This window comes from Crinia signifera, chromosome 1 (assembly GCF_055691185.1).
Source record: "Crinia signifera chromosome 1, ASM5569118v1, whole genome shotgun sequence".
Classification (NCBI taxonomy): Eukaryota; Metazoa; Chordata; class Amphibia; order Anura; family Myobatrachidae; genus Crinia; species Crinia signifera.
Window position 1 is genome coordinate 257,020,312 of NC_139217.1, and position 18,794 is coordinate 257,039,105.

The 18,794-nt window shown below is 43.9% G+C and overlaps 1 protein-coding gene across 1 annotated transcript in view; it reads left to right on the top strand.

Annotated features, from left to right (window-relative positions):
- Positions 1–11,383: 11,383 nt before the first annotated feature.
- Positions 11,384–18,794, top strand: part of SIN3B (SIN3 transcription regulator family member B) — a 51,892-nt gene continuing 44,481 nt past the window's right edge. The window contains exons 1-3 of the mRNA XM_083180827.1: positions 11,384–11,539; positions 13,957–14,177; positions 16,131–16,237. Of these exons, the coding sequence (XP_083036953.1) occupies positions 14,097–14,177; positions 16,131–16,237 (188 nt within the window). The 5' untranslated portion in view covers positions 11,384–11,539; positions 13,957–14,096. The remainder of the gene's footprint in view (positions 11,540–13,956; positions 14,178–16,130; positions 16,238–18,794) is intronic.

An 18,794-nucleotide genomic window follows, 5' to 3' on the forward strand; every position in this document is an offset into this window, starting at 1 on the left:
GCCTTCAGCCCTCCCCTCCCCTCCGTGCAGCTCCCCCCTCCCCCCCGCGCGCGTGTGTCGACGACCCCCCCCGTGCGCGTGTCGACACCCCCCGCGCGTGTCGACACCCCCCCCCCCCCGTGTCGACTTACCCCCGTGCAGCCGGTACCTCCGTTGTGGATCCCGGCACTGCAGTTCTGTATGGTCGGAAGCACTTATGAAAAAAAGCGTCTTTCAGAAAATGGCTGCCCCATAGGAAAACCAGTTTAAAAAAACTGTCTTTCGTATGAAAAGTGACTTTTGGAAAATGGCTGCCCCCATACGAAAGACAGTTTTTTTAAACTGGTTTTCCTATGGGGCAGCCATTTTCTGAAAGACACTTTTTTTCATAAGTGCTTCCGACCATACAGAACTGCAGTGCCGGGATCCACAACGGAGGTACCGGCTGCACGGGGGTAAGTCGACACGGGGGGGCGTTGACACGCGCGTGGGGGGGGTTGTCGACACGCGCGCGGGGGGGGGCGCGGGGCGGCTCCAGTGCTGTGAATATTTAATGAGCGCTCATTAAATATTCACTGTGCTGAATTTAGGACCCAGCTCATTGGCTGGGTCCTAAATACCGTTTCAGAACCCAATTTTGAGCCTAAAATACCGGTTCTGAAACGGGTAGGACCCTGCATTTTAACCGGTTAGAAAAAACGGTATTTTCTAACCGGTTAAGTGGTCCTGCACCTTTCAGACCGCACAGATTACCGTTTTAAAACGGTAAAAAAACGGCAATATACCGTTTACAAAGTGCGGTCTGAAAGGGGCAAAACAGACAATACAAAAATACACTTTTTTTTATTTATATGGTCAAATTACAACTTGCATAGGTAGTATTCAATGCGGCTGGCGAGGGGGTTAAACAGCGAGGATGGCAGATATCCTGCGATCCTTGCTGTTTAACCCCCTCACCAGCTGCAGAAAACCTGCTGTATTTAGCCGCGAGTGTCGCTGCTTCTGGAGCCCCATCCGCCAATTCCCTATCGCTCCAAAAATGGACCGAGGGGCAATTGGCGTATGAGAGGGTGAGTTGAATACTGACAGGGCGAGTGGTGTCAGCGAGCAGGAAGCCCAGTGAGCTTCATCATAACCATAAAAGCACACATTGAAAATTTTTCAAAAGTAACAAACAAGCATTTTAAAATAAATAATTGCCACCTATACCTTAGTCGTGGCCAAACAAATAATTATAAAATAATAATAAAATCAGGACGTATATTAAGTGCAAACAAAGTTTCAGCAAACTTTTCAAGCAACATGGAATGCACTGTAGAAAAAATATAGGGGAGATATATCTACCCCAATGTACTCTCTTACCTCTACATATTACGGTAAATTGTGAACTCCGTGTTACTGTTTGGAGAAGGGGAATGTTGCCCATTATGCCCATTCCAGCCACTTTCACCAAATGCAGGTGGAGATTGTGCTTGAGAATTGGGTACAAATGAGGGTGGAGAGTGCACCTGTTGCACATACTGAGAAGCATGGGCAAATGATGGCGGTGACTGTGGTTGGTGACTATATACGTTTGGGGGTGGCAACGTTGCTGTGGGTGGTGACCAGGATTGGGACAGTAATTGTCGTAGAAAATCACGATTTTCTCGACAAAGGTTTGCCTGATCCTGACTCACCCTGTCATGCATTACTGCCATTTGGGTTAGTAAATTTTTCTGCAGTTCGCGTTCACTATCCATGAAGTGCTGCATGGACCTCTTCTTGACGTTGCCATGCAGAATCCAGGTCCCGCAGTTGCTCACCAAGGATGGTAGTCATGGCTCTTGTGGTAATCTCTATTTTGGTCCTCTTCTTTTTCCTCGATGGGACATTGTAGACTGTGTGCAAAAAAAGTTGTTATAACGGTGTGCCAGTAAAAAGGCATACTACTTTATCTAGCTGACATGTCGGCAAAGGTTGACACTACTATATCTAGCTGTTATGTCGGCAAAGGTAGACACTACTATATCTAGCTATCATGTCGGCAAAGGTGGACACTACTATATCTAGCTGTCATGTCGGCAAAGGTAGACACTACTATATCTAGCTGTCATGTCGGCAAAGGTAGACACTACTATATCTAGCTGTCATGTCGGCAAAGGTAGACACTACTATATCTAGCTGTCATATCTATAATCAAGGGGTACTTACTGTTATCGCGCAGTGTCGGCATGCCTCCCTGGGTCTCCAATTGGGTCTCTCCACCCTGGCTCGGTTGTGCTGCTGTCACATCGGATGTGCTGTCTGACTTGTCCGATTCTACAACGATGGTTTCGCCACCATCATCATGAAATAGAAGTTGCGATGGCGGCGGGCTCTGCGGACTGCACTCCATTGTCGCTGCTGGCATCTGTGCCAGAGACGAGGCATTACTTGATGACGACAAGGCAACAGGGTTGCATAGTGCTGTATGGCCAAAAACAACATTGCAAAGGTCGTAAAAGGGCCACTCTGTGTCGTCCAGCTCCACTGCGATTGCGATTCTGGTCATTGACCTTTAGGTACTGCTTTTTCAGGGACTTAAGCTTGTTCAATACCTGCTGCTGTGTCTTCCTCACACCTCTGCTAGCAAGGACCTTTGCAATATTTCCATAAACTATGGCATCCTTCACAGTGCCTGTGATTTGAGATTTGGGGTGAGATTCTATGGTTTGCGCTAAATGCGCATGTTTTATTCGCGCACCACATCGCCGCAAATCGCCTTTTTCAAAATCGCACTTTTCAGTCAAAATTTGATTATTTAATGTGATGCGCATTTGAGGCTGAAAAGTGCGAAGAGGGGCGATTTGCGGCGAAGAGGTGCGATTTTTAGTAACAAAAAAGTGCGATTTCTTCCGCCGGTCATGTGCGAGTTTTGGACCAACCGGAGTGCGATTTACAAAACTGTCTCCGCATGAGTAAGAACCCCACAACCTATTGGCCCACCTGTGTCCCCTCCATTATGCATCACACCCCCTATATAAAGGGGCATTGGCGCCATTTCACTCTTTGATAGGAAGTAAGGAGCATGGAGAGGAGCAGTGGAAGCGTGAGTTCAGGAAGAGGTGTTGGTGGCAGAGTGAGGAGTGGCAGAGGGAGCAGTGGCAGAGTGATGAGTGGCAGAGGGAGCAGTGGCAGAGGAAGCAGTGGCAGAGGGAGCAGTGGCAGCAGCCAGTCAAGTGTGAGAGGCAGCAGTGTGGCAGGCAGCATGGCCACAGCAAGGCCAGCCTCAGCCCAGACCCTGGCCGTCCAGCCCCAGCAGGAGGAGGTTGAGGATCCGCTGGCATCCCCATCCTACAGCCAAGCCCTAGACCATACCCCACACCAGCTGCAGGAGGGCCACATGTCAGAGGTGGAGGAAGATGCTGGTGAGGAGGAGGAAGACACTGGCATGGAGGAGGAGGGCGACATGGCTGGTGGTGAAAATGAGGAGGAGGAGGTGGTAGCTGGTCGCACCAAAAGTGGCCGGATGGTGAGATTTTCGTATGAAGAAAATGTGGCACTTGTCCGGGCTATCATGCCAGTGTTTGAGCGTCTGCTCGAAAAAGCAACTACAAGACCACTGCCCAGCGCAAACGGGCTATATGGAAGGACATCACCCAGGCGGTGAACGCTGTCAGTAATCAAAAGCGCCTGGTCCGCAATGTGAAAAAGCGGTTTAACGATATAAAACGCCAGTTAAAACATAAAATGGCCCTGGAGATGGAGGAGGCCACCAGGACTGGAGGAGGAAGCCCCACCACTGTCAGCTACAATGCGTATGAGGTGAAGCTGAAGCGCATCATCCCACCTGAGGTCCTGCCTGGCATGCATGTGGCGGATTCCGACAGGCCACAAACGCCACGGCGAGCTGGTAAGTGTGACCCCATGCAAACTTTAACATACATGCCAATGTATTATACCTGTAATGTGCACTTGTATTGTTATGCTTTGTAAAGTGCTGCTGTGGAACTACATAGCCCAGCAAGGTCATGCACAAGAAAATGTCTGCTCCTACTTTGAAATTGCTGATAATGCTGGGCCCTGTAGTTCCACAACTACTCATATTGATTAACAGTGTACCATTCTTTCTAGCAGACTAACATGTATGTGTAGAAAAACCCTGTGGTGTACTGGTGGTTTAGCTGCCATGCCTACATACCACCGATTAACCAATAGTTGTCATGTGTACACTAGTTTACTACTAAGCTTTAAATGAAATATTTGACTATAAACCAAAAAAAAGGTGGTCAAGATATAATGCAGTCCTTATCCATTGGGTATTGTCCATTATTGTAAATTCAATGCATGTTTTCAGAAAATGCTTAGCCTTAGCAATGTCCATAATGCCTGTACATCTTTCCTTGTATAGATTGCCCGTCCCGAAGTGCTGCGGCATCCAAGAGAAGAAGGCCCGTTGCTGCTGAATCTGCGGAAGCAGGTAAATGAACAAACCACACCCCATTACACATACAGCACACACACCCATGTTACATCAACAAGATCTCAAACTACATTCAGCTCCTGCTGCTACATTGCTACAGAAATGAATGTAATCTGAGCTAGGCATGTGATATATTATTAATGCCAATGTTGCATGCTGTATCGGGGTACATGTGTAAGTGCATAACACCCCTAGGTATGTGCGTCAGCCATCTATAGCCCTATGTAAAACAGTGTATACTACAGTGTGGCCTATATATGCATCAATACTTACCTCTTCATCTGTATCCACAGGTGCTATACAACTAGGGAGCAACACAACAGATTCTTCAATAGTGGTGCTAGACGAAATGGACATCATTCTTGATCCGGTCGACACCTTTGCGGCAGAGGAAGAAATGCAGACCTCGTCACAGAGTGATCTTCCCCCAAGTGGGGTGTCTCCCAACCCACCCCCAACCACCCACCCCATACAGCAGCTACTGCTTCCCAAGTAGCTAACTCCTTGGTTAATTTCAAGGACAAACAGTTAGAATTCATGGCCTCCCAAAGCCTCCAAATAGGTAATATACAGGGGTACACGCGTGACACCTTCCTTCAGTTACGCAAAATTGCACGTAGTGTACGGGTAGGTGTAGGCACTCAAGTGCGCATTGCCAACAGTATTGACACCCGTTTTGCAGAACTAACTGCTGCAATAAGGGAGCAGAATATGCATATTGGAAGCCTGGCGCAAAGTCTAACAGCACTAACCCAAACATGCACAGCGCAGACCAATGCCCTACTAGCTATGCAGGCCCAAATACAGCAGCAGGAAGGCAATGTGGGAGGTGGCACTGCATCAACCCTCAGCAGTGTATCCAGCACCCCAATAAGTGGCTCCCCCACTTCCCCACCCCGTCGTAGTGTGAGGACCCGTGGTGGGCTTAGTGCAGGGTCGAGAAGTGGTGTAGGGCTGCCTGATGCTGGGAGAAGGTAGCTGCTATATCAGTGTGTTTAGTCATTGAAATGCCAAAGATCTTTGTACATGGCCCCACAGTTGTTATTTACCACATGTCAAAATGCAGAATGCTTCACCCAAAAAAAGAAAAAAAAAAAGTAAAAATTGCTAACCGCATACCATTGTGTTTGTGTCTTTTTCTCAATATAAATTAATGTGTGAATTATAACATATTGTAATGGTATATGACTATGGGATTGCACTAAAGTAGTGTGGTATAACTCCTTGGCTGGCAAAGGTTGTGGATCTACATATTTTAGCAGGCTCTGACACTCATGGTTTGGACTGTAATGGTTGTAGTGTGTCTGGGCATGCTGGCACATGTAGTTCCACAACACCAGTGAGCCATGTTTGACTGCAAACTTCATTCATACATGTATCAACAGTACTTAGAAGGTAGATAGCAGCAAGGGATGGGTCAGCACCACCATGTGCATCCGTTGGGGACTGGTGTTAGGTTAAATGTGGGTGGAAACAGATGGTATTGGTCAATAATTTGTTAATGAGTACACTTACAACACTGGTACATTTTGGAGTACAGGGCACATGTGCTTAGCAGAAAAGTTACGGATGCTGATGTATGTCCGCAACAACTTCTTTATAGCAAGTAACAGTTGAGAAAAATGCTTAGACAAAGTGGCCTGTGATACCACCAAGGCCCATGAGGTCACACACTGAGTGGAGGCTGTGGAAAAATAGTAGAGGGCACACATTAATTTGTGCTGGGCAGACACTGCATAGTTGGCACCTACAAAATGGTACAATTCATCTCTCACCTGCTCATATAACTCCTACAGGGTAATGGGGTTCAGCGTAACCATCCCCACAACCTGTTGATCCGACAGGTAGTCCAGGTACAGGCGAGCACCATACATACGTGGGGTACCCAGTAGTTGGGGGGCTACCAGGATCTGTTGGCCAGCTTCCTCCCTCCTGCGTTGCTCCTCCAAATGGGACACATCACAGATAAGCAACTTGAAAATAGTCATCAAAATCTACATGATAAACCCTCACAGGTGTCCTTACTGATGTTGGGGTTAATGTAGGGGTGTTTGTGAGTGATAATGAGGGCACCTGTGTTTAAATTAACCATGTGTGCACTTGGCCAAAATGAGTTCTGTGCAAATTCGCCAAACAGAACCAGGTCTGAAATAAGTGCGATAATTAGACTCCTAAAAAGTGCGAATTGCGAATGCGCATAGCATTAAATAAGCGGTTTGTATACTTTTGTATTGGAAAACATCTGGATGCGATAAAAGTGCGAATTAATCTCGCGCTTTTGGTCCGCATACCTTTACGCACATAATATGCGATTTCTGTCCCTTAACGCATCACATTAAATTTGCGATTTCAATGAAAAATGCGATATCGCCATTTTGTGGTCTAAATAACGCCAAAAAACGGAAATCGCATCCCATAGAATGTCACCCTCCATCTCCTCTTCTCCACGGACATGTAACAGCTCCCTGACCTCCTCATCCTTCCAATGCTGTGCCATAACACCTGTCTTCCCACAGGAGTCTGCACCCTGTTGCTGGAAAGGGAGCATAGGAGCAACATGCAGCCACTGCCTCTGCTTGCTCCGCCGCACGTGTGCCTGAGGCATCTTCCGCGGCTGCAGCTGATGACCTCATCAGAAGACGCCCGGGCAGCAAAAAAAAGCGTTGTCACATGTGTAAAACTGAAAAACCCGGGTAAACCCGTTCAGACATAAGCCGGGTATTATACCCGGGAGTTAAATACCGGGAAAAACCCTGGTCAATTGCAGGTGCTCAGTATCCGGGAGTGAAGTCCCGGGTATACCATTTCAGACATACGCTAGTCCCGGGTTTGGGCGCGTTAATGTGAAAAAACCCGGGATTTTCGCGTATGTCTGAAAGGGGTATAAACAAAAGGTTGATAGAACTAGTCATGCGCTAAATATATATATCTATCTCAGATGGCCACCTAACACATGAAGACAAATATCAACACAAGGTACATACAGTATTTATTAAATGACAACAAAATAAAAAAATATCAATAACATATATTTTCCAGTCCAATGGGTATAAGTTAGCTACCGTATAAATAAATAAATATAAAGTATATAGACCAAGGCTGAAAATCTAAAAAAAAATTTCAGTAAGGGACTGCCCTTCTTGTAATCTGCTTAGAGCTTACTAATAAATCACTGAAGGGCAGATTTATTAAGCTTGGTGAAGTGATAAAGTGGTTGGTTTTTATCACCGACCAATCAGCTCCTAACGTTGAAGTTACAGGCTTGGTTTGAAAAATTACAGGCAGTTAGCCGGGCTCGGACAGCAGTACAGGGGGGTGCCGGTGCGGCTGGAGGCTGGCTGAGGCCTGTGCAGTGTGACCTCTGACTAGGTCACACTGCACAGAGCCGCATGAACCAGGATGGGAGCACTCGCTCAGATGCTGTCCGGCATTAGACTGCGCATGCACAGTCTAATACCGAAATCCCGGGATTGGAAATTCCAATGAACTCAACTTACTTTGAGATTCATTCACGCGTTCCCACAACAGTATCTTTTCCAAGATTGTTTATTGTTGCTGTCGTTGGAATAAATCCTGTCTGCTTTACCATATCGCCTACTACTGACTGGTGGAAAAGATACTGTTATGGGAACGCGTGAATGAATCACAAAGTAAGTTGAGTCCATGCTGTTTGTGCCATAGCTGTTTAAATATACCTTTACGTCAGTGGTTCCCAAACTGTGTGCCTAGGCACCCTGGGGTGCCTCAGGATACTTGCAGGGATGCTGTGGGTTGGTGGACCAGGATCAATTCATATTATTTATGGTCAATGTATCAGGCAAAACTAGTGCTGGTGGCTGCCAATCATAATATATGTGGACAAACAGAAGCAAATCCTGTCCTTCACCAGATAACTGTGACATATAAACACCATGCACTTCATTTAATATTTTTTTTTCCTGAATTTCTCGATAAGAAGCATTTAGCCTAGGGGTGCCTTGAAAATATTTTGATGCTCTAGGGTGCCGTGATTCAAAAAAGTTTGGGAACCCCTGCGTTACGTGAACACCTGTAAGAATTCCATTGTAAGTTAATGTCCATCTGTTTGAATACAGTGGACTCTCCTCCGGATTTATATAGGAATATAAGAAGAGTCCTATAAAGAAATCTTTAATAGAATTATTAAAGCGCAGGGATCCTTACACTGTTGTATTTGCTTATGTTCATCTGGGTTGGGCCTTAACCCAATAAGGAGACCTGCTGCAGATTATCAGCGCTAATTCAGAACCAATCTTTTGGCATACTGTGAGTGCTCGGAGCCCAGCGAGCAAGTTCCCACCCCCTCCCCTGTACACAGCTGTGAATGCCATGGGGAGGAGGCAACTGATTGCATTGGCCCTCCCTCCCAAAAACTGGGGAATGCCTGCCAAGGGCAGTAGCAAACCCAGCCCAGTGGAAACCATGGCCCTGATATTAAGTGTACATACTAGAGGATATTTTAAAAGAAATCACTCAGAAGCCCCTTTCTGAGTGATATCTTCTACAATATCCTCTAGCATGGCTTTACATTGGTCACACCTGCAGTGCACCATGGTTTGTCCATTTGGGAAGAAAAGGTGCTTTGTGATCAGGTCTGAATTTGGCTTCTAGTGCAGATAGTAAAGCAGCAGGACATCCAAGCAGTTCCTCACCTTGCTTTGTGACCTGTCTTCTCTAAACACAGCACTCATGAGCAATGAACGCTTGAACAAGCAAACCTGGACTGCCACTGACACCACAGTTGTGAGAGAGGGAGCACCAGCAGCTGCCATCAACCAATGATGATTAGCGAATGACAGAAAGTGGAGTGGCTAGCGTACAGATTTGGACTGACAATAGAGAGGGGTGATCTCATCTGCCCATATACAGTAGACACAGGACTAGAGCACGAAGCGACGACTGCTGTCCAAAAGTTATAGTTCAACTGGTGGTGATTGTACACTGGCAGTGGCTTATTTGAGAACTGCTCATGGCATACTAGTGTGTCACGGCACAGTGGTTAAAAAATGCTTGTCTACAGTGTTGAAGTCGACAGTCAATAGATCAACACCAAAATATTGACACGCACTAGGTCAACACTGACAGGCAAAACGCCTACATGGAAAAGGTTGACTTGAGTTTTCACGTTTTCTTTGCGTCCCTGTCAACATGAGCCCCCATTTAGTGTAGCGCATACTTCCATATAACTCACGTCACTTGCCATGCTTCAGGAATGGTGTCTTACTCTACTACAGCTGCGTTCGGCACATTTTACTGTTTCCAGTCATAGTCCATGAGGATTGTAAGGCATGAAAAAGTCCCAAAAAATGAAGACTTTTTGAAAAAAAAAAAAAAAGAGAGACTTCATATGGTCCTTTTCATGTGTCGACCATTGTCATGCAACCTTTTGTTAATGTCGACCAAGTAAATGTTGACCTTTTAATGTCAACCAAGACAGACATATTATTCAGTTCCCAATGTATATGTACTGTAGGAGTTTCTATACCTTGAGGTGACACAAAAAGAACTGTGGACATAGCTAAAAATAGAAGTCAGCAGATAACTACGACCACTCCATGTGCTCATGAACAGCTGCATGACCACCTGCCAGTACAAACGCTTTCACATGCCCACCATGTAGTAAGGGATTATATGTCTCTCATATTTTGTGTCATAAACAAACAACAGTATCAACCATTGGGCCTGGTTCAGACCTGATCCCTGTAGTGCGAATTTGCAGTGGTCTGCAATCAGATAGCTGCTGGCCAGACAGAGTGAAATTCCACCCTGTGCAACTCTGTGAATGGATTGCTAATTTGCAAAACCATATGCAACTCATCGTCGAATGTTTTTCCCTATGTAACTCTGACCCTTCCACAACTCTGTGAAACAGGCCGGCTGATCGATGCCGGAGCTAACACCACACACTGGGCCAGATGTATCAAGCTGTAAAAAGTGATAAAGGGGACAGTGATAAACAACCAGCCAATCAGCTCCTACTTCTTATTTTTCAGACCCAGCCTGTAACATGGCTGTAAAGAGCTGATTGGCTGGCTCTTGATCACTCTCCATTTTATCACATTTTGAAGCTTGATACATCTGGCCCACTCTCCCTTAAAGCGCCTGGACATGCTTGAGTTTTTTTCTTACACTCCCAGAAAACAGGTGGTTACCACCCCAAACTTCGACTTTATCTCACCTGTCAATCAAGTTGCAAGGGGATTGCAAAAAAACTAATCACTGATTTTTTGTCACTGTTTGGCCTTACGTATGCGAACTACAATTCGTACGCATTCTTGACCATCAATTGCCTTGCAAAGTCGCACAACTGCATCAGGTCTGTATAACCCCCATAGTTGTAACCATTTTGCTATAATGAAGTGCAATAAAACACTTTTCATGTTTTCCTAACAGATACCATACAGTGGGCTTTATTTTCAAAGCAGTGACTTACTGGCAGGATGGGGTGAAAATCTAAAACCACAATTGCAGACATGCCTCACACTTTCAATTTCCCCCCTCCAAACGCCTAGAAAGCGCACCTTACAAAAGCTGCCATGTTGTAAAATGCAATAAAAAAAATGCCTATCTTCAAATATATGTGTGGAGTTTGTATGTTCTTGTTCTCTGTTTACATCTGTTTCACCCAGGCTTCCATCCACAATCTATACATTATGGTTGGATAATTTGTTCCGGACGCAAAGGATGTGTGCGATGCAGAATAGGTGCACTATGTTAATAAACACATATCAATAACAAGTAGACCCCTGCTCCCAGCCCTGATGCAGGCGGAGTCAGAGGGGAATGTGCTGCTTTCTCTGCATCTCCTCACGGTCTTTCCCCACACGTCTCTGCCAGTCGCGAAAGGACAGCCCCACCCGGCCAGGGTCCCCAGGAAGATAGTACATCGGGCCCCAAGGCACTACACTAGGGCCTCAACCCCCATCCGTTCCCCCCCTCGCAATCCCGACCTGTGCGTGCCTTGGTCGGAGCTGATACGCGCGCTGACGTCACGCTGCGTGCACTGACGGCGACGGATTTCCCGTCGTACCTTGTGTCAATTTGGAAGGCTACGATCGGTTCCCGGTGTCAGCGGGGAGTGCGGGGAAGATGGCGGCTCCGGTAATAACTATTGCAGGAGCAGCAGGGAGACACAATAGAGGGAGGCGGCAGCAGCGGGGCCGCACCGAGCAGTGACACAGGCAGCGGGAGGAGAAAAATGGAGGATAGTCACAAAGCGGATAGATGGAGCCCGAACGGTGGGACTCTGTGAGGGTGTGAGGCGGGGAAGTGACAGGGAGTGTGGAGGAGAAGATGGGAACACATACCAGGGTACAGGAAGCCTGGCACAGAGGCACCAGGTGATACGAAGGTGGCAGTGAGGACAGTACAATGGGCACAGGCTGCTGGAGGGGGGGCACGTACTGGGCTGGGGAGTACCTGGGTATCGGCACCGGCGGTGTAGAGGAGAGGAAGCAGCGGTATAGTAGCAGAGATGGGCTGATATGTTGCGAGAGGACAATAGGTAATGATGTCAGTAGGGACCAGCTGCGTGTAACATACACACTATATATATGGGGGGGGGACTGCTCCACATCAGAATGGGGACTACAATAAAGGGGGGGGGGGGGGGGGTCATTTGAACAGTCAGACATCAATAACATGGAGTGCAGTTGGGCAATCATAGAGGATGGAAAGGATAACAAGTGAATAAGGTGTGAGATGATACAGTGGGGACAAGGGAGTGTAGTAGTGTAGATGCTGTTATACGTGATGGAACATGCATTACCAAATAGAAAACAGTCATCAATACCCGAAAAAGCAGAAGTGGTTTTAACAAAGGTGTAGAGCATTATTGAGAGTAACTATATGGTACTGGGATGATCCATTGCTAGTATATGTGTGCTGGGCATGATCACGGAAGGCAGTAGTTAAAGAATATTTGCTCCTAAAATATTTGTGAGGAGCATTGACAGGTGGAGAGTTGGGAAAATACTACATTTACACCAAAATACACACATCATACATATAATGTACAAACATATTAAACTCATTTAAACGTGGATTATTTTTTTATATAAAAAAAAAACCCTTTGAGTTTTATTATGTAAAATCAAAGCAACACAAGGGGTGAAATTTAATAGGATGAGCTATTCAGAAAGTGAGAGATTTGGTAAGAAATCTCCAGTATTTTTTTAAAGCGGCAATCATTTACACTGCAAAACCAGTTTGATTTTGCAGTGTAAATAATTGCCGCTTTAAAACCCCCCACGAAATTTGTTACCAAATCTGTCACTTTCTGAATCTCACATCCTATAAAATTTTACCGATTCAATTGTATAGTTATGTCAAATGTTGTAATTACAGGATCTGGAGTGTGGCTACATATCCATATGTTGTGGGATAGTATGGAAACTAAATTAGTAATTAGTAACCACTCATTTTGCATAGGTTTTGCAAATGTCGCTATTTTCATATTTTAGTATTGCCTGTCTGCATGACAAGGACATGCAAAAATATATATTTATACATTTATAACAATGTGGTATATTAGGACAATAATTAGTGCATTGACAGCCTCTTTATTAAACATTGTACAGTATGTTTCAGTAATATACTGTGTCTGGTATATCGGCACTTGAAATTGCCAATGCTGTCTATACATTAGTACACACTTGCATGTTGATAAAGTCAGGTTGTAATATGCAAATACACCATTTCATGGTAAGAAATTCATCTCTACTCCATTAGGCCAGGTGGATGCATTGTTGTGACACGCACAGATTGAGAAGGACAAAGACAAATATACATCCCTCTGCCTGCACCGCATAAAAAGCGCTTGGATTTGCCATTTATTCCCCCACAAAGAAGCCAGTCATTTGTTTTGTTCTGTGCACATGTTGTCAAGTGATATCATTTCTGTAACTGTTTCTCCCCAACGCTTACATTGTACCTTTCTGTGATTAAAATTAATATATCCTATTTGTCACCAATAAAATCCTAAATTATTATCCTAACAATACATCTGTTCTGTTTACAACTTGTATATCAAAGCTTCAGGGGCATAGGTAATAGCATCTCAGATTGCTAGAGGAGTTCTATGCCAGCCAAATTCAAACTTATTTTAAAGTGGCAATCATTCAGAAGGCATAGTTTTGCCTTGTTAATGATTGCCACTTTAAAAAAACGTCCACGTGCGGTCGTCATCTGGCACTTTTAGCGAACTCAAGTGCTTTTGCATAGGCCCCTCAGTATCTGCCTGAAATAAAATGTCTTCCTAAAAGAAATATATTTTAATTGGTTTCTCCACTGGTTGTGAGTGGGCAGTGATTTAAACCAAAAATGTATCTTCATGATCTCAGACCAAAGGGGTACATAGCACAAAGGATGGGAGCTTGCTTAAAGACACATGTTGGATCAGTTTCTGATTCTCCTCTATCTGCTAACTTTTGCTCGGTGTATGGGCATATTTTCTATATTTGTTATGTGTGTATTGTGTTGGTTTGGGTTAATATATACAAATATTTATTCTGTTTTAGTGCTGACTGTTTCCAACAACTAAATGAATAAGTAAGCAGAGCACTATGTTTTCTGAAATTTGAGCACTTCAACTTTCACGTTGTACCGTCGTGGAGAAGTCCATCTTTCCTGGTGACAGGTATTCATTTTGGAAGGCAAAATGGCAAGTAGCAGTGGAGGTGACAGCTGTAAGCCAAGCTCCAACAGCTGGTGCAAGCCCCAAGAAAAGCTCCCTGTTCATGTAAGTTCTGTAACAGAGAACCTTTAAACATCTCTTGTTTGAGAAGTGGCCGTGACATTGCTCTGTGTAAATCTTCTCTGTAGGAATACCAGTTTGCCATTTGTTTTGTTCGTGAATTCATGCACTGTATAGCTTTAACTGTTGTTTACATACTTTTATACCTGCATGTTGAGGTAATCACTCCACGGGGTGTGGTATAGTAGGTCGACCCCAAAAGCATGGCATATACAAGGTTGACACGTAAAAAGTTCGACATGCTTATTTCACTGTTTGGTGTCAATGTCAACACCTGAGCACGTGGACTGCACGAGGACAATTAGTTTGCTGCGTCCCCTCGCTTTGCTTGCCATGCTTCTGGCCAGAACAAGCAAAAGATTGACGTGAATAGTTCACGTTTTTTGGTGATTTAGTGTACAGCATTTGGTCGCCATGCTTCGGGCTGCGCTTGCCTTACTTGACTGTTCCCAATCATAGTGGATGTGGATAGTATCAACAAAAGCATGCTGACCATAGCCATGTCAACATATTGCTTGTGTTGACTGCAGACCTAGACATTGTTTGACAGAAATCTGAATACCCACTCGATGGGGCTGTTATTTACTTTTTCTTTCATGGTTTCCCTCTGATTCCTCCATCTCTCTGACAGTCTCTCCCTTGCTCTCTTTTTAACTCGTGCCAACTTCCAAATAACCAACCGCGACCAAGTATCCGAACTTGCACGAGTGCCTGGACGCAACCAAATGCGACCAAATACCCGACTGCGCAAATTCGGCTGAACTCTAATGAGTATGCAAATGCGCCCAAATCCATGAACTAGCCCAAACGAGACCAAGCGTGGTCGAAAACCCAATCACGTGAATGTGACCAAATGCACCCGAATCCCTGAGTAACCAAACTTTCTTGCATCTGAACACGTCAATTCCCACATGTCTAATCATGGCCGAATGCACCCGATCGTCTGAGTGCCCCAACTCCCAAATACCCGACCACATGATTACCTGAATCTTTAGCTTCATCTTCGGATCTTCCCTGCAGCAGGTAAGATCAAAAGATTCTGCTAAAGATCCACATTGGATAGCGATCGATTTGCAGTTAAAATTAGCCGATTTATCAGCTGATCGGTTGAAATATTGCTGTAGTGTGTGGGCAACTTTTAAGACTTGCCATGTTTTTGGTTAGCCTACAATATGCAATAACAATAGATAATGCCACCTTTGTGATGGAAACAAGATAATTTTTCTAAAATGTGCTTCAATCACTATTGGTTTGTGTAATGGGGATCAGAAGTCCTGTAGACAGTGACATATCGGCAAGTTCTTCTCTAAATCCAGCTGGAAGGAGTCACTTGGCTGTGAAAAAAGCATGAGGTCAAAATATTTTGTAAAATGACTGCACAAGCAGTTAATTAAGTGTTGATTATATCTAGTTATACCTAGAAGGAAGAGGCTGAGAGAAGGTAACTACCTCTTCTGAGCTAAGGACCAATTTGTTCTAACTCCAAAGTTCCTAAAGCATCTCTCAAAGTGGTTAGAGAATGTGATGCTAGAGACTGCGAGCCACAGCAGATCTAACAATGGAGTATGTCAAAGCGTTTTCGGACCATTATTTATATTCTAAGGAAGCCTTGGTTATGACCCCTATTATGCAACTTTCCTTTACTTGGACCTACCTTCATTATGTATATCATGTCTTCTGAATGTGTCCTCTGTTGTAAAGCAGCATATTTGATTGGTGGGTCCAAGACTTAATTGTACCCTTATGGCATGTTTGCCACAAAGATTATTGATTACTGTATTTGCAAGAGATTATGTTCATCCTTTCTTTTTTTTTTTTTTCTTGTGTTCTCCTAACTTTCTTTGTCACAAAATATGTTGGCAACCAATGTATCACATAAAGTGCAGATACTGTATGATGATCCTGCCTTTATTACTAATAATGAAATATATTTCTTAGGTTGAGGATGCCTTATCCTATCTGGATCAGGTGAAAATACGTTTTGGCAGTGATCCAGCAACATATAATGGTTTCCTTGAGATTATGAAGGAGTTTAAATCCCAGAGGTAAACGGAATGTTTTGCAGAAATTATAAAAGGGAATATTTGAATCCGGTTACTGTGTATATCTGCCCACACAGCCAATTTTGTACTTGAAGTCCTACTCCTAGAAACATATTAATTTTCAATTAAAGGGATAGTATACTATATATTCTAACCTCACAAATGTACCTTACCATCCATTGTTGGATATAAAAAAACTTTCTAATCCACCATTTTGATAGATAGTGGGGACTCACTGGTGCACTATCACACTAATATTTGGAAAATGTAAACCCCCAACAGGGGCATAATAGAAAAACCAGCATACAGATTTGTTTTAATATCTTTATTTCACTTTTTTCTTCAGAACACCTTCTATCAATGTTAAAGAAACTTTTTTTCTATATTTTGCTTTTGATTCACCCTTCCATAGGGCTTTCAGTTTGAATAAAAGGAGATACTTATTAATATACCATTAAAAATGGAAACTGAAAGTTTTTAATATCATCATAATAAAGGAATACATAGTTAAAATTACGTTTAATTTTGTGGAAGGAAGAGTGCACTGTGCGAAACTAGTCCTATTTTCTTTATATCTTTTATTGTTTTACAATCTCTGGTGGTCTGTAATAGGAAATCCTCATAGACGTGCTGTTTGAGGATTTCCTATTACAGACCCTTTTCTGGGCACTAATCCTGCTTGGTACACTTGCCTCTACATCACTGAAGTCCCGTGTGACTTACCACTTATGTTTTGGCATTGGACCACTGTGAGACATTTGCCGTTTATACCGCCTAAAATCTTATGAGACACACCATTGTGTTGTTGATCATTGGATATTTAAGAATCCATGTGAAAGGACCTATTCACATTACACTTTTGATTTACTACCTGTTTGTTGAACCCCTGATGAAGTCTTTATAAGATGAAACACGTAGGGCAGTCGTCCCTTCCAGTGGTGGGATCCGGCTGCAACCGGACTGCCAGGCCGTGGCCGTCCCGTGTGAATGGACACAATAGTGGCCATTGACAACTACTGTGCACGGCACGGCTTTTCTCCGCCCGGCAGGAGCCGAAGTGTGGGCCCGTAGGGTTTGGACTTACCTTGTATCATCTCAAATTGAGCAAAACAGTTGTGGATTAAGAATTTTAAAGAATTGTTTTAATACAAACACAAATTTTATTAACAATTGTTTATATTTTCCATATTTGTTTAAATATGACTATTGGTGAAATCTAATAAGGTGGTGGACATCTAGGGCTCTTTGTTATATAAAATAATTTTTTTTGCGGTGTAAATCCTTTGACAATTTTTTTTTTTTTTTTTTAAGTCTACTTATTTAAAGTTTTAACATAAGGAAGGTACAAAGATGTGAAAGCAATTAAGATGATAGTAGAATATAGAATACAGACATTAACAATTTTAGTATAGAGATGCAAAAAGTCCCAAGGCTCTACCAAACGCCTTCAGCCAAGCCTTCAAAGTAGGACCAAAGTCCTTTTTTCAATGGTAATCTTCACAACAAATCGGGCATGCGGCGATGGCGGTTGTTCTTACACCAGAATATCCTCTTTAACTTTCACAATCCCTCATGTATATGAAAGAAAAAGAGACAAAGCAATGTCTAGTACGTCTATTTTTCAGATCATACTCGGGGGGGGGGGGGGGTGTATTAGGTGAACCCAGAAGAATGCGTACCCTCACTCACATGAAGGAAGGTATACACCTGTGTATAAAGGTATCTTTAATACGGGTCACTTGGTGATCTTAGTGATAGTCCCCTCCACCAGATGGAATTCAAAGGATGTACCGTACTCCCATAACAAATAATCAAATGACTCCTATAATGGTATCTTTGAGTCACAAAACTCGATCTCCAAGGACCATAACTCTCATTCCATGAACATGAACTCCGGCACGGATATTTTGAAAAAAATAAAGAGAGAATCTCTCTTATTTTCAAATTCTTTATTTATGGTTCATAAAACAATAGTGGCTGGAAGTTGGAAAATGGGCAGTACCTGAAAGTGCGCAGTGGCCACATGCGCAGAACCTTCACCGCCCAAACAGAAGTCACAGTCCACAAAGGTTGGCACCCCTCTCCACCGACACGTTTCGATAGGCACTCCTATCTTTGTCAAGGCCTTGACAAAGATACGTGTTTCGATAGGCACTCCTATCTTTGTCAAGGCCTTGACAAAGATAGGAGTGCCTATCGACAACGCGTCGTGGAGAGGGGTGCCAAACTTTGTGGACTGTGACTTCTGTTTGGACGGTGAAGGTTCTGCGCATGTGGCCACTGTGCACTTTCAGGTACTGCCCATTTTCCAACTTCCAGCCACTATTGTTTTATGCACCATAAATAAAGAATTTGAAAATAAGAGAGATTCTCTCTTTATTTTTTTCAAAATATCCGTGCTCGCCACACTATATAAAATCGTCTCCATGCATAGTGGATAGTGGGGTTATGAACAGGTCAAACATCGGTTCGGATCGCATCGATATATCGGCCGATATCGCATCTGATATATCGGCCAGTATTGCATCCGATATATCGGGCACCGTGAAAATACACAAGT